At 28.6% G+C, this 17,847-nt stretch overlaps 1 protein-coding gene across 1 annotated transcript in view; it reads left to right on the top strand.

The window, feature by feature from the left end:
* Positions 1 to 17,847, top strand: part of LOC111618250 (muscle M-line assembly protein unc-89-like) — a 180,555-nt gene that overhangs the window by 73,789 nt on the left and 88,919 nt on the right. The window contains exons 12-16 of the mRNA XM_023359735.1: positions 4,315 to 4,535; positions 7,904 to 7,994; positions 8,215 to 8,511; positions 8,582 to 8,612; positions 13,725 to 13,773. Of these exons, the coding sequence (XP_023215503.1) occupies positions 4,315 to 4,535; positions 7,904 to 7,994; positions 8,215 to 8,511; positions 8,582 to 8,612; positions 13,725 to 13,773 (689 nt within the window). The remainder of the gene's footprint in view (positions 1 to 4,314; positions 4,536 to 7,903; positions 7,995 to 8,214; positions 8,512 to 8,581; positions 8,613 to 13,724; positions 13,774 to 17,847) is intronic.

Raw genomic sequence — 17,847 nt, forward strand, 5'->3', positions numbered from 1 at the left:
NTTAAAAAAAAAATAAATGAATTTTTTAAAATTAAACTTAACCAAACGGTACGTTATGTACATATTTAGAAAAAAACGGCCCAAATTGTATACGGCCCATGTGGAATTTTCCACATTTTCCACATGGCCAGTCTGCCCCTGATTATAGCCAATCTTACCCGTTTTCACAGAATGCAAGAATTAGGTCCCCTGTTTCCAGACTAATTAGAGAATTTTTACTTCCAGTCAAACGAACTATTTTCAATTTGATCAATTTTCTGGAACGTTTACAATCGTTCTATAATCGAACCAATTCGAATACAAATTCGAATTTAAAGCGGTTCAAACATTTTTAAAATCAAAATAGAAAATCTTCGAAGTCAACCATTTTAAGCCCCCATATCTCCCGCACCCTTATAACTATTGAGACGCAACCACCATAGTGCACGAATGGAGACTTGGGGCTACTACCACATACAAACACCATTTATGTGCGATGTGTAGTTTTGGCTGAAAAGTGAAATATAGGGACACACACGTTCATTTATATATATATATATATATATAAGAAAATGCTAGTTACCCACTCTGAGATGCACATAAAATATTTTCAAAGCAAGTTCAGAATTAAACATAAAACTATATGATAAATTCTATTATTAAAGTTAGCATACAAATCTATGCATATATTCCTTTATGTTTGTGTACAGTAATATTAAAAATCTATATTAACCAATATACTCACTGACTATTCAGTGAATGTGGCCAATTTAAAAATAGGCAGATGGTGCAATTATTAGGTGTTCAGACACCATGATGTGTGAACAGCCTAATAATTGCACCATCTGTATATTTTCAAAATATTTATTACTATTAATTTACTATGCATTATTTATGGTTATTTAATCGATATACGTATATATTATAAGATAAACATTATTTACATGAAGAACTATTATAAACTGCAACACAGTCAGGATCTCCTATTATATTTATAAGATCTTTCAAAAATAACAAATATTTTAAATAAAATATTTACAAATTTATCAATTATTATTCAATTTTATAAAGAAATATTTATATATAGTAGAACTTGGTTAAGATGTTCCCAAATTAGAAGTTTTTCCATGTAAGAAGTTTAATATCAAAAGAGTCAATTTTTTTCTCCATAAGAGATGTGTAAATTTTTTTGTTTAAGAAAATTTTTCACTTAAGTAGACAGAAATCCTCGTCTGTGACTGGAAAATGGATTTACTTAAGAAGTTTTTCAGCTGCATCCTATTAAAAATTTGGGATCATCCATAAATTATGTAACACTATTTTTGCATATTTGAACTGCAATTCCACACTCCTGTAGTGTTTCATAATGCTGTAGCACATATTTACACTCAAAATTATGTAATGAATAACCTTGATCAACTTCTTAAAGATTCACAGTTGATATTTGACAGCCAATCAAAAGCATACTTTTAACTTCAGAATGTTAAGTAGGCAGGAATCCAGCAAAATTAATTAAAAATCAGATAAGAAATAAATTATTAATTTAGTCTTTTTATTATTATAAAATTACAAATGTAGTTTAAAAAAACAAAATCATTTTTTACTTTCATGTTCATTTTTTGGTAAATTAGACAACAAAAATTATAACCAAATCCATCCAAGAAGTCATTGGTGACTTCTCAGAAGTATTGGGTTGTTCAGAAAGTAATTTTGTTTTTTTACCACTAGACGGATTAGTCGTATTTTTCCTACCATTTTCATTGTAAACCGTATTATCATTATATATTTTGACAGCTAGCATTTTCGGCATATTTTGCTCTTTTATTACCAAAAAGGTAAGAATGTTGTTCAAGCGAGAAAAAATTTGTGTGATGTGTATGGAGAAGATGTTTTGACAGAATGACAGTGCCAAAACTGGTTTACAAAATTTCATTCGTGCAATTTCAATATTGAAGATGCACCACGTTCTGGATGGCCAGTTGAAGCCAATGAAAACAAAATAAAGGTACTGATTGAAGCAAACTGCCAAATAACAACATGTGAAATCACTAAGAGATGAAATTTGTCAAATTGAACTGTTTATGATTATTTGAAACAAATTGGTTTCGTTTCAAAGCTTGATATATGGGTTCCACATGTTCTTAAAGAGGGATGCTCTCTTTGGTGGGATTTTAAGGAAATTTTTTTTGGAGCTTTTACCAGACAATTTAACAATTGCTTTGAAAGTGTACTGCCATTGAGTAAACAAATTGAGTAATATCATCAAACAGAAAAGGAGGCCAGCATTGATCAACAAAACAGGTGTAGTGTTTTACCACGATAATGTCAAATTTCACACAAGTTTGGTAACTCGTCAGAAACTGCCATAACTTAGATGGGATGTGCTATCACACCAACCATATTCGCCAGATCGAGCACACTCAGATTATTACTTGTTCCGGTCTATAAAAATTTTTTTTAACTGTAAGACATTTACTTGAAATGACAATGTCAAAAATCACTTGGATCACTTTTTTGTAAGCAACGATCAAAACTTTTATGAATGTGAAATCATGCTACTACCAGAAACGATGACAACAGGTATTTGACCAAAATGGTCGATATATAATTCAATAAAATATTTATTTATTATAAAAATATTGTGTTTTTTCCACAGAAAAAAAACGAACTTACTTTCTGAACAACCCAATAGTTGGTAAAAACTGCTAATATCTTAATCCCTATGTATTTAACAAACCATACCAACAATTTAAAGACCAGTAACATTACATGATGTTTTCATAAATACTTCAAATCCTTTGTAACATATTGTAATCATTACCAGCATATCCACCTCATATCTGCATGACATAATTTATGGATAACCCCTTTATACAATTAATTGCATATGAAAATAGAAAAACAATTATTGTAAGGATGTATGGCCTATGCTGGCATTGCTTGATATCTAATTCGCCAGGACATTAAACTCAGGAAGAGTCAAATGTAGTTTATACCTGTAGAAGGTATAAACCACATTTGTGGGTGCTGATGGATTTAGAATCGAAACACCTTTATAAATTTTTTCAATTATTGTTACAAAAAACTGTTGCTTACATTTAATCTTTCATCTTCTTCAGTATTCATCCCACAAAGATGTTCTTTGTGATTTGGAGTAATAATTTATAACTCCTTTATGAGTTCATATGATGCCTGACCTGGGCAAAATCATTGATGAGGTGGTCAGGATCACTTAGTCCAGAAATTTGTCAAATATCACTCTTTAGTGGAGGCATAAGATGTTGACTTCTGAGTTCCCAGTGACAAAGTCATGCACTTATTAAGTGCCACAAAAGGAGAAGGTACTTGAGGACAGATTGCTGCAGCATAGGATGGATTTGTGTTCTATGATTAGATCAAGAACTTGCTTGAAGAAAACATACTAAGTTGACTGACTGGTAGATGTTAGTGGATTACCAGAGACAGTGGATCGATGTGACATGAATAGGGATGAATGGATGGAGAAGTACAATTTTAGACAAATGATTGGTGAAGTGCACTTTGACCTTGAGATGCAGATTTATATAGAATCTTTCTGCAGTCCAACAGTTTAATTGGTCCTTTTTGTCTCCAGGTAGAACTAGACACAATCGAGGCATGAGAAAGGTTGAACCTCATTGTTAACTCAACACTATTTTGATCTTGGACAACAGGATATTTAAAGAAACCTTAAAGTTTTTGCTTGTATTTCTAAAAGTTTTGTTTTCTCTCTTATCAAAAATTTCTGACATATAGACAACAAGACAATAGACAATAAGACATCCTGCGATAATTATTTATTCATTGAAATATTTTATAGTACTTCAAGTTTGTTGTAATTTCATCCTACTTACAAACACCTAAGTCAAAGTTCATCTTTCCAGTCTGAGCTTTATATCTATTTTGTTTTCCTTCTATCTTCACGTGTTTATCTTATGAAATTCCTTTCCTTAGTGAAAAGCTTTTAAGCAAAATTTAGTGAGGAGTTTGGACCTCATCTGGAACCTCACATTATGTTAGGACATGGACAAAATTTTGTTTTACTCTGCATGCAACTTTGGATTCTGGATTTTACAAGTTTTTTTACATGGGTTATCTGCAACAATACTTGCAATAAGTAGCAAGCTCTGATAAGCACATGGATTATTGAAAAAAAAGCTGTATTCTTTGCATTTCTGCTTAAGAAGTTTTTTAAATTGGTCCCTTGAAAAATTTAAACTGAGTTCTACTGTATTTTGTTTTGAAATTATTATTAATTAAATTAAAAAAATATAAATTTTTTTGTTTAATTTTTAAATTTTATATCATTATTAACAGGTGAAAAAGCTCCTGAAGGAGAGGCACCTACATTTGTTGAAAAACCAAAAATCATTCCAGAAGATGATGGCAGAAGGATTATTATGGAATGCAAAGTTCGTGCAAAACCAAAACCTGATATTACTTGGTATCGAGAAGGTGTTGTTATAAAAGAATCAAAGCGTTTTGTACAAACTGTTAAAGAACAGAAAGATGTTTATACAATTCGTTTAGAATTAAGGGTAAGAATATATTAAGTCTACTATATTTCTTGCTAGCATAGTTGTGCTTCTTAATCTGATACTGATTGTCATTTATATCAGCAAGCAAAGATTTTATCAGAAGTGATCTAACCATTGTTGTTGTTTATATAAATTTCTGTTATGATATATTCAAATTAGAATGTTACATCTTTTTATTGGCAGTGAAAGCTTTGATTGTTGGAAAAAATGTATGGGTATGAATTCTTGGTCAAGCAATTCATACAATATGTAATGCATTACATTTGCATTGATTTTAATTAACAATGTTTATTTAGAAATAATTATAAAATAGGTATGATCAAGTGGAATTAATTACAGCTAATTTTATACAGAAAATTAATTTTATAATTTCAGTTTCATTTTTTTATTATAAAATGATCTATGAGTTTTATTCTTCTTAAGAGTGAGAATATGTTTGAGTAGTTTGAATGCCTAAAAAATTCATATGTATATAATTTTAATTTTTCTGTTTTTAGTGAATTGTAGAATCTATATTTTTTTCATCCATCTTTGCATAAAATATTTTATTTTCTTGTAATAAATTCATTCTTCTCTCAAACAATAGTTAAGCTTTTTGAAGACTAGTTTCAATGTTTTTACTTGGAATATTATCAAAACTTTTTAGAATACCAGATGATATAAGAAAATCAAATGTGGTCAGTTTTCTCAATTAATTTGCAACATTATATCAGATATCATATAAAATGCTTTTGACATGATTTCTGTTTTATTTATTTTATCAAAAGAAATACACTATATTAAACTTTTATAGATTTTACCAAACTAATTATTATATATTAACATACACAAGAAGATAATTATTTAAATTTACTTTTTGTTAAATATTGAAAAATGAATGTAAAATAATTAGAAATTCAAAAATAAATAGCAAATATAGTTAGAATAAGTGATATGTTAATATACAGGGTGATTACAAAAGAATACCCCAACTTTGCAAAACAACAAAACAACACATTTGTTTGTATATTTACAAAACAACAAAACTTACACATTTGTTTGACAAATCACATTGTAAAGTTTCATTTAGTTACCATAACTTCATAAATGTTCAATGTGACAACCATTAGAAACATGAATGATATCTAATCAGTAATCAAACTATTCCACACTGTTTGCAGTATGTCCAGTGTTACAATTTGGATGGCTGCAGTTATTGTTGTTTTGAATTCTCCAAAGTTAGCTGGCAGTGGTGGAACAAACATTTGATCCTTTATGTAACCCCATAAAAAAATCACAAGGGGTTAGATCAGGGCTTCAAGGGGGGCTAATGATGAAGAGCCTGGTTGTAAACTGCTCTGCAACCAATCCATCATTGCAGTAATGTTTCATTCAAGTATCTGCAAACAGATAAATGCCAATAGAGTGGTGCTCCATCATGTTGAAAAATGAATTTCCCAGTTTCTTGTAGCTGCGGAAATAATTAATTGATGAGCATATCCAAGTAAGAAATCCAGTAACATTGGCCTCATGAAAAAAGAATGGGTCAAAAACTTTGTCTTTGAATACAGCAAAAAACAAATTATCTTTGGAGGAATTATGCTCGTGTTTGATGATTTTGTGAGGATTTGCTAGATCCCATATCCATACATAGTGACAGTTAACTTGACTGGTATGAAAAGTTGCTTTATTGCTAAAAACAAGCTTAGACGAAAAGGAATTGTCTTCCTCAATCTGATTAAGAACAAAACTCACAAAAATCAATTTTTTTTTTATTTATCACTTTTGGTAAGAGCCTGTAAGGCTGTGTACACACTAGGCGTTTTGGAAACGCACGTTTTAATAAATGCACGTTAGATCGGCGTTCGACGAGCGTTTGTAGAGCATACGCACTGGCTCAGTTTGGAAATGGACATGAAAGTAATTGATTGCGTGTGCCTCCTCCATCGTCGCTATAAAAGACGATGGCAGAGGCAAAGAGAATTTTGGGTGCATTCAATATTACGAGATAGACTGACACATGGAATTTTTGCAACGTTGTATTCAAAACTAAGACAAAATAAACCCAAGTTTTTTAATTCTTTTAAAATATCTATAAAATCCTTTGACGATGGTTGGTCTCTTTTAGATTTTATCAATAAATAGATCAGTATCAAAATGATCGTTCTCCATTTCGGCCAATGTACGTCCACTCTACCCAAAAATGTGTGATTGAATGTACAGTAACATGGCAGCACATATATCTCAAAGCGCTCGGCTGACGCCCGCAAAACGCGCGTTTTAAGAAAAATCTATAAGTGCGTGTTTGAGTGTGTATGCCTATGTAGAACTCTTGGTTCTTTAAAACGTGTGTTTAAAAACGTCTAGTGTGTATGCAGCCTAATAAATGTAATCTGTACAGTTTGAAATGCAATTGTTTTCTCAACACTTTCCACACCATTGTTTGAGGAATTTGCAGTTCCTGGCTAGCTCATCAAGTTGATTTCTCAGACTGTGAGCAAACACTTGCTGACCCTGTTGCACATTCTCTTCAGATGCAATCAGCTAACCAGACCTTTTGCCTTTGCAAATGTTCCCTTTCTCACTAAACTGATAAAACCAAAGTAAGATACTCCATCTATCAGGAGGCTTAATTTGAATGAAAAGCACATTGAATAGTTGTAACCAATTCAGTTTTAGCAAACTCAATAACACAAAATGTCTTCTGTTGTGTGGTCACTATTTTGGCATGAACCAACACACTCATAATGTGATTAAGGACACTCATAGTGACATCTTTCCAAAATAACTGGAACTTTAGAACATTTCCTACTTAATGATTTGTGGAATGGTGCTATAAGTTCTTTGCTTGAAGAGATATAGCCTTTCAAAGTTGGGGTATTCTTTTGTAATCACTTTGTATTATTATATAATCTGATATCTAATGTAAACAACAAATGAAAGCTCAAAATCACAAATATTTTGTAAATGTATGTAAAATATTTCTAACATAAAATTTCTATGTAGAAAAATCAATTTGGTTAGTTTAAATTTAGAATTTATAATATAGTATTGTGTTTGGCCTATTGTTATCATTTATTCTAAATCTATAGTTATCAAAAGGTAAATAATGTCTTAAAAAAACTATAAAAGTTTTTGATGACTACTTTCAGAAATCTTATATGAAAATATCTAATTAAATTATCCTGCAATAAAATTCTTGTTTCAATTTATTATTGCTTTTATAACATTTTATTAACATATAAATATTTACTATAATAATATGAAATTGTTTAAAAAATAAGAACATGAGCTTTTCACATAGATGAACTATAAAAGCAATTCTGCTAAACTTGTTCTAGTAAGGTTTTGTTTTTGCTGAATTAAATTAATTTTTTTTTAATACATAGGATACAGAAGTAACTGATGCAGGATTATATAAATGCAATGCCAAGAATTCTGCAGGAGAAAGCAATGCAAACTTAACCTTAAATATTGAATGTAAGTTAATTTTGAATTGTATCTTTATTTTTACAATATATTTTAAAAATGCTTATTTTAACCATATTATTATTATTTTATTAATTTTATTAATTACTGTGTAGGATTTTGTTTCATAAAACAAAATTTTCATAATAATTTATTATCATTATTATTATGAGTTTTACTATTATATATAAAATCATAATTTAAAAAAATATATATTTGTTTTCAATTTTAGTGGCTCCAGTTATTAAAGAAAAACCAAAGATTATTACAAGAGAAATTCATAAGAAAATTGTTATTGAATGTTATGTTCAGTCTGGAGCAGCTCCAAAATGTGTGTGGCAACGTGACACTACTATTATTAAAGAAGATTCTCGTCATATTGTTAATGTTCGACAAGTTTCAATTGGACAATTTGCAATCAGTTTAGAAATTGAGAAACCAGTTGGAGCAGATAAAGGAAATTATAAATTAACAGCAAAGAATGAAAAAGGAGAGGTTACTTCTCAATCTATCCAAGTTGATGTTGAAGGTATGTTTCATTATTTATGATATCATTTGTTTCCAAGTTAATATTTTTTTTACATAACTATTTCTTTTAGATGAACCAGAAAAAAAGAAAGAACCAGAAAAGTAAGTTATATTATTTTAAATACTTTTTTTAATATTTTAGTTTATTATGGAATTCTCACAGACCTTATTTTACAAATCATTACAGAAATAGCACATAACTGCTTTTTAAACTAAAATATTTAATATTAAAAAAATAATTTATGTTTTATTTTTAATAATTAAATTTCAATACTAATAGTAAAAGAATTTAATTAACTTTTCCTTATAAATAAGTTTTTACTAAAGATTAATTATCTGAATTGATTTCCATAGTAAATAGGAATCAAACTAAAAAGTTTGTTATGCATCCTTATAAATTACAATTTTAGAAGTTTAGTTTCCTTAAATAATGCAATTCTGCTGAAGAAAAATTGACATTAAGAAAGAAAAAAATCAAATTATTGATCTTAATAGAATACAATACTAGATGCATAGAGCATGAAATGATCTCTCAGCTTAAATGATAAGATGCAAATATTTCTGTTATAATTGAACATTTTTTTGATTTTCTGAGAAGAATGTCAAGCTAAAAATATTGCTATGTATTTTTATTGTAGATGAAAAATGGAACAAAATGCATGAATTAATAATCTTCAAAATAATATATTAAGAAATATAAAACAATAAAAGGATTATAAGTAAAATAATTATAAAGAATATAAGTATTGTACTTAGGTAAAGGTTTATAACTAAAATATTTGATCAACAGATATACACAGAAATTATTCTGTGTATCTTCATTTGCACTTATTTACAACTAGCTGCAAGGACCTGCTTTGCTGGGCAAAAAGTAATGATAGTGAAGATTAAGATAATTACATTATAGCCAGGGGCGGACTGGCCCTAAAATTTTTGTGTGGAAAATTTATTCCCAGCCCAGCCCAGCCCACAAAGAAAAAAAAAATGTATTTTTTCTATTTATATTTAAATATATTCAAAATACAACATTGACAAAATTACAATAAGCACAAGTCTATATTCTACAATATTAATTTTTTATTTAGAAGTTTGCTTTGTTGAGCAATAATATTAATGACATCATCAGAATGTATTTCGTTTAAAAAATCCTTCTCCACTGACATTAACACGAAGGCTTCTAGATTTTCTTGCGAGATACTTATAAGTATCTTAGCCTGCTTTTAATTAATTTTAACATAGAAAAGCTTTGTTCACCGGACACTTGTGTTACAGACATAGATAGCAGATATTTGTATGCTTGACCAAGTATAGAATAAGCGCCACTTAACATGTTATATCTGAATAATATATTATAACAACAAATAGAGCAATTTTTGCAAGCAATGCAGTAAGAGGATAAAATCGCATCTTTATTAGTTTCTACTTGATCATCAGTAGAATGTTCATTTTCGTTTAATTTTATAAAAGTTTCATTGACATTTTCCTTTAAAATATTCCATGACGATTTAAAATGTTGCAATTCTGAAATAATATTGTGTTGAGTAGCTACTGGATTAAACTGTATTAAAATACTGCTTAATTTTTGAAATGCGTTTTCAGGAATATTTAGTGACGGTCCCGTAAATTTTGGTCTAATGTGCTTTGAACTCGCTGTAAGATGACAGTCGAACTCTCCCCGGTTGCTCTCTCTCCCACCTTCCCTGATCTAGATCGAGGACGTGTGAATTTGGTCCGGGAATGCGACAATTAAATCGTCTTACACTCGTTCCTGTTTACGAAATAAATCATCGATTTATTAGCTTTAGCTCGACAACCAGTTTCCCATTGGAGAGGGGGTGAGGTCCCGGCCTCACACTACAAAATAGATTATTTTTAATTAAATCGTTTGGAATACAGAGAAATTATTATTGAATAACATTTTTTACTTGCCTAAAATAAAGGAAATAATATAAGTGGCCATTAAATTTGTTATGACTACAATCATTGCTTTGGTGGCTAGGTACAAAACTAATAACTTGCATTTCTATAGTTTAGCATTAAGATTCATAGGAGTGGTGAACAGTTTCTAGCAATGTAAACAAATGACCAATTTTCTCTGTTTAGAAGGTAGTTTTGATTATTTTTCTCCTAGGATGCTTTCTGTTTGGGCCGAATCGGGCTAATGTAGTGTTTGACTCAGATCGGCCGAACTAATTTAACTTCGGATACGGGTAGGGCCGGGTAAAATGATACAGGCCTACACATATACCTATATTATACCTAAAAATTGAAATTTACCTTACTTAACAAAAAAAAAATAAATGAATTTTTTAAAATTAAACTTAACCAAACGGTACGTTATGTACATATTTAGAAAAAAACGGCCCAAATTGTATACGGCCCATGTGGAATTTTCCACATTTTCCACATGGCCAGTCTGCCCCTGATTATAGCCAATCTTACCCGTTTTCACAGAATGCAAGAATTAGGTCCCCTGTTTCCAGACTAATTAGAGAATTTTTACTTCCAGTCAAACGAACTATTTTCAATTTGATCAATTTTCTGGAACGTTTACAATCGTTCTATAATCGAACCAATTCGAATACAAATTCGAATTTAAAGCGGTTCAAACATTTTTAAAATCAAAATAGAAAATCTTCGAAGTCAACCATTTTAAGCCCCCATATCTCCCGCACCCTTATAACTATTGAGACGCAACCACCATAGTGCACGAATGGAGACTTGGGGCTACTACCACATACAAACACCATTTATGTGCGATGTGTAGTTTTGGCTGAAAAGTGAAATATAGGGACACACACGTTCATTTATATATATATATATATATATAAGAAAATGCTAGTTACCCACTCTGAGATGCACATAAAATATTTTCAAAGCAAGTTCAGAATTAAACATAAAACTATATGATAAATTCTATTATTAAAGTTAGCATACAAATCTATGCATATATTCCTTTATGTTTGTGTACAGTAATATTAAAAATCTATATTAACCAATATACTCACTGACTATTCAGTGAATGTGGCCAATTTAAAAATAGGCAGATGGTGCAATTATTAGGTGTTCAGACACCATGATGTGTGAACAGCCTAATAATTGCACCATCTGTATATTTTCAAAATATTTATTACTATTAATTTACTATGCATTATTTATGGTTATTTAATCGATATACGTATATATTATAAGATAAACATTATTTACATGAAGAACTATTATAAACTGCAACACAGTCAGGATCTCCTATTATATTTATAAGATCTTTCAAAAATAACAAATATTTTAAATAAAATATTTACAAATTTATCAATTATTATTCAATTTTATAAAGAAATATTTCTTACTGTGTTCAGAAATTGTGATTTATTTAATAATTTGTATTGAAAGTATATACATTATTCTAAATAGGTAATAGCTTCATTATAATACTACTAATATTTGTATGAATATAATACTATTAATTTCTGTATTAAATATTTCTGAAATATATCTTTTGAAATAATAGTTACATTAATACAATATAATTCTTTTGGAGTTAAACTATTTTAAAATATTTTTTCATTAAAATATCTCCAAAGTCAGAAATCTATATTGGGATAGCCAGGTAGATATGTTATAAAGGTATTTACTTTAATGAACATCAGTAATAGCTGGGATAATAGTATTTGCTTAAATATGTACATATTTAAAAATAAAGTGAAAAAGAAAATAGATGATTTGGCAATGTAATACAATACTGTGTTGTTACAATTGTATTTTTGAGTTTTAGTCATATTAGGCTTGTTTGTTTCAAGAACATTAATGTGATAGGCAGGGGTGGCTCAATGGTAATTTGCAACTGTGGTAAAACTGATTTTTGTTATCCCTGCTTCCAGAATAGTTGCCAATAGAAAACCCCTCTAAACAGAATGTGGGAAACTCAAAGTGATAAGCTGGGAAGTTTTGCCTGGGCCTGGAATAAACTTAGGGGTTTGTAGTGGTGGGTCTATTCCTATAAAAGAATGCTATTTTTAATAAGAGTTTTATTTATTAATAAAGAAACATCCTCTATATTTATTTGTTCGTGAAAAAAAGCAAAAGGGTCCCGTACCAAGCTTTTGATGGTCCTGTAAACTTAACACTGACACTTTTGTATGAACTGTTTATAAACAACTTTAAAGTACATTTACTGAATTTCACTGAACTAGGCTTATTATTTTTATTTATTTTTTCTCCTTTTGAACACTTTGCCACTTGAGGGGCAGTTGCCTTATCTCACACATTAATCAGGTTTCGGTGATGTGATCTAACAAATCATAATCATTCTAAGATGTTATCATTTTTGCAAAAGTAGTAATGTTATTTATTTATTTTTGAATGATTGAATTTCCTGCATGAGCTACATTACTGGTATTTAGGAACTGTATGTAGCTTATGATCTGTACTTTTGCTTAAAGTCCATAACCAATGATCTTGCAGATGAAATATCATTATTTGTTATTCAATTCAGAAAACGAAAATATCTGTAAATTCAAAAATCTTTAAAACTTTATTTAGAGATCAACACTCAATAAAAAAATTATATATTTTTAAGGACAATTTTTGATAATTATCATCAGTAAGCATTTTTTTTTTGAAAATGTAAATAAATTAAATTGTCTAATTATTTTTAAAAGACAATATATATTATAAAAAAGTTAATAAATATAATTAAGTTAAAAAAATGAAATTTTTTAGTGATATATATTATATATGAAGTAATTTTATTGTTTTTTAGATATAAAAGAATTGTAAAACATACAACTCACCAACCAATTAGCCAGTGTGAATAATGTTTAAGTGATGAACGTTAATTACTCCTTCTGGGCACTTCTTAATCTTAATTCTTAACAATCTTAATTCAAATAGGCTGGCCATTGACATTCGAATATAAATTGAATGGTACAGATTTCAAATATGGTATGTGCATGCGTTTTCCATAAGATGTTTAAAAAATGTCAAACATTATGTTGAGTTGGAATGCAGAGAACTTCTGCGCATGCATTCGCCTCAAAATATGATTGAAAATTAAATGTCGTTGTCAAGTTATTCACACCGGTTAATTGGTTGGTGAGTCATACTTTTTATATACATCTCAGTGTTGTGCAGTTAAATGTAAAAGAATTGTTTTTAAGGCATGAATTATAGTTATAATTAATTACTGAAATGCTGTTTCATATTTTAAATTTATAGAAAACCAAAAGGAGAAAAACCAAAAGTTGTACAAGGTTTGAAATCTATAGTAAGTATTTACTAACAGTTCCTTTTATTTCCTCTTATAAATTTTGAATTTTAAATGACTCAAAACTCAATTTGTCAGAAATAATAATTTATCAGTAAAGTTTTTAAAATAATCATTGGTACATATATTAAGTATAACCTTGAACATAATATAAAGCTAGAAATAATTCACTAAAGTAATTGAATGTTTAAAAGATTATCTAAATGCCTGAGATTTCTACTTTAAATGTGAAAACTATTTCCTTAGAATTCCTAAAATTTATATTTATTTGAATGCAGTTTTGTACTAAACAATAAAAGTGTTGAATTAAATAATGACAGAAATAAGCAGCATATAAATATGCATGCTATTGTTTCTGATCTTTTTTTCCATTAAATTATTTTAAAAGTTATAATCAATCTTTTTAAAATACAGTATGACCTGTCTAAAACAGAACCTGAATAAAATGGAAATTTGCCAAAATATAAAAAATAATTTTGTACCATGAGATTTCAGTATACACAGGTTTTACTGTATTAAAAATTTAATCATTTTAATTGATAAAATATAAAGAAATATTTTGTAAATGACAATGAATTGCTATTTTTCTTACCATTGTAATAATTTGCGTTTTTCATGAACTATAGAGGGCGCTGCATTTTTACAAAATGGCTACTTTATCTGGATCGCTTGTAATTAGTAATGTAAAATTAATCATATATTACTGTCCGATATAATGATATATGCTGCCTGTAGCTGTTTATTGAGAAATTTTATAGAAGGAGAACAATTATTGTTAGCGGGACACATCATTATGTGGTATCGAAACAAATGAGTGAGATTGTTTTATACATATTTGTGCCCTTTGTGTTAAAAAAACATCAGCTTTGACATTGTCCCATCAGGGCCGGATTTACAAGTAAAAAGCCTCGACTTTCAAGGGACCTCAAACATTTGTACAAAAAAGAAAATTGAAGTCAGATTNCGATTGAATGTACAGTAACATGGCAGCACATATATCTCAAAGCGCTCGGCTGACGCCCGCAAAACGCGCGTTTTAAGAAAAATCTATAAGTGCGTGTTTGAGTGTGTATGCCTATGTAGAACTCTTGGTTCTTTAAAACGTGTGTTTAAAAACGTCTAGTGTGTATGCAGCCTAATAAATGTAATCTGTACAGTTTGAAATGCAATTGTTTTCTCAACACTTTCCACACCATTGTTTGAGGAATTTGCAGTTCCTGGCTAGCTCATCAAGTTGATTTCTCAGACTGTGAGCAAACACTTGCTGACCCTGTTGCACATTCTCTTCAGATGCAATCAGCTAACCAGACCTTTTGCCTTTGCAAATGTTCCCTTTCTCACTAAACTGATAAAACCAAAGTAAGATACTCCATCTATCAGGAGGCTTAATTTGAATGAAAAGCACATTGAATAGTTGTAACCAATTCAGTTTTAGCAAACTCAATAACACAAAATGTCTTCTGTTGTGTGGTCACTATTTTGGCATGAACCAACACACTCATAATGTGATTAAGGACACTCATAGTGACATCTTTCCAAAATAACTGGAACTTTAGAACATTTCCTACTTAATGATTTGTGGAATGGTGCTATAAGTTCTTTGCTTGAAGAGATATAGCCTTTCAAAGTTGGGGTATTCTTTTGTAATCACTTTGTATTATTATATAATCTGATATCTAATGTAAACAACAAATGAAAGCTCAAAATCACAAATATTTTGTAAATGTATGTAAAATATTTCTAACATAAAATTTCTATGTAGAAAAATCAATTTGGTTAGTTTAAATTTAGAATTTATAATATAGTATTGTGTTTGGCCTATTGTTATCATTTATTCTAAATCTATAGTTATCAAAAGGTAAATAATGTCTTAAAAAAACTATAAAAGTTTTTGATGACTACTTTCAGAAATCTTATATGAAAATATCTAATTAAATTATCCTGCAATAAAATTCTTGTTTCAATTTATTATTGCTTTTATAACATTTTATTAACATATAAATATTTACTATAATAATATGAAATTGTTTAAAAAATAAGAACATGAGCTTTTCACATAGATGAACTATAAAAGCAATTCTGCTAAACTTGTTCTAGTAAGGTTTTGTTTTTGCTGAATTAAATTAATTTTTTTTTAATACATAGGATACAGAAGTAACTGATGCAGGATTATATAAATGCAATGCCAAGAATTCTGCAGGAGAAAGCAATGCAAACTTAACCTTAAATATTGAATGTAAGTTAATTTTGAATTGTATCTTTATTTTTACAATATATTTTAAAAATGCTTATTTTAACCATATTATTATTATTTTATTAATTTTATTAATTACTGTGTAGGATTTTGTTTCATAAAACAAAATTTTCATAATAATTTATTATCATTATTATTATGAGTTTTACTATTATATATAAAATCATAATTTAAAAAAATATATATTTGTTTTCAATTTTAGTGGCTCCAGTTATTAAAGAAAAACCAAAGATTATTACAAGAGAAATTCATAAGAAAATTGTTATTGAATGTTATGTTCAGTCTGGAGCAGCTCCAAAATGTGTGTGGCAACGTGACACTACTATTATTAAAGAAGATTCTCGTCATATTGTTAATGTTCGACAAGTTTCAATTGGACAATTTGCAATCAGTTTAGAAATTGAGAAACCAGTTGGAGCAGATAAAGGAAATTATAAATTAACAGCAAAGAATGAAAAAGGAGAGGTTACTTCTCAATCTATCCAAGTTGATGTTGAAGGTATGTTTCATTATTTATGATATCATTTGTTTCCAAGTTAATATTTTTTTTACATAACTATTTCTTTTAGATGAACCAGAAAAAAAGAAAGAACCAGAAAAGTAAGTTATATTATTTTAAATACTTTTTTTAATATTTTAGTTTATTATGGAATTCTCACAGACCTTATTTTACAAATCATTACAGAAATAGCACATAACTGCTTTTTAAACTAAAATATTTAATATTAAAAAAATAATTTATGTTTTATTTTTAATAATTAAATTTCAATACTAATAGTAAAAGAATTTAATTAACTTTTCCTTATAAATAAGTTTTTACTAAAGATTAATTATCTGAATTGATTTCCATAGTAAATAGGAATCAAACTAAAAAGTTTGTTATGCATCCTTATAAATTACAATTTTAGAAGTTTAGTTTCCTTAAATAATGCAATTCTGCTGAAGAAAAATTGACATTAAGAAAGAAAAAAATCAAATTATTGATCTTAATAGAATACAATACTAGATGCATAGAGCATGAAATGATCTCTCAGCTTAAATGATAAGATGCAAATATTTCTGTTATAATTGAACATTTTTTTGATTTTCTGAGAAGAATGTCAAGCTGTAAAAATATTGCTATGTATTTTTATTGTAGATGAAAAATGGAACAAAATGCATGAATTAATAATCTTCAAAATAATATATTAAGAAATATAAAACAATAAAAGGATTATAAGTAAAATAATTATAAAGAATATAAGTATTGTACTTAGGTAAAGGTTTATAACTAAAATATTTGATCAACAGATATACACAGAAATTATTCTGTGTATCTTCATTTGCACTTATTTACAACTAGCTGCAAGGACCTGCTTTGCTGGGCAAAAAGTAATGATAGTGAAGATTAAGATAATTACATTATAGCCAGGGGCGGACTGGCCCTAAAATTTTTGTGTGGAAAATTTATTCCCAGCCCAGCCCAGCCCACAAAGAAAAAAAAAATGTATTTTTTCTATTTATATTTAAATATATTCAAAATACAACATTGACAAAATTACAATAAGCACAAGTCTATATTCTACAATATTAATTTTTTATTTAGAAGTTTGCTTTGTTGAGCAATAATATTAATGACATCATCAGAATGTATTTCGTTTAAAAAATCCTTCTCCACTGACATTAACACGAAGGCTTCTAGATTTTCTTGCGAGATACTTATAAGTATCTTAGCCTGCTTTTAATTAATTTTAACATAGAAAAGCTTTGTTCACCGGACACTTGTGTTACAGACATAGATAGCAGATATTTGTATGCTTGACCAAGTATAGAATAAGCGC

This window comes from Centruroides sculpturatus, unplaced genomic scaffold, assembly GCF_000671375.1.
Source record: "Centruroides sculpturatus isolate CEXI.00-Female unplaced genomic scaffold, Cexi_2.0 scaffold154, whole genome shotgun sequence".
Taxonomy (NCBI): Eukaryota; Metazoa; Arthropoda; class Arachnida; order Scorpiones; family Buthidae; genus Centruroides; species Centruroides sculpturatus.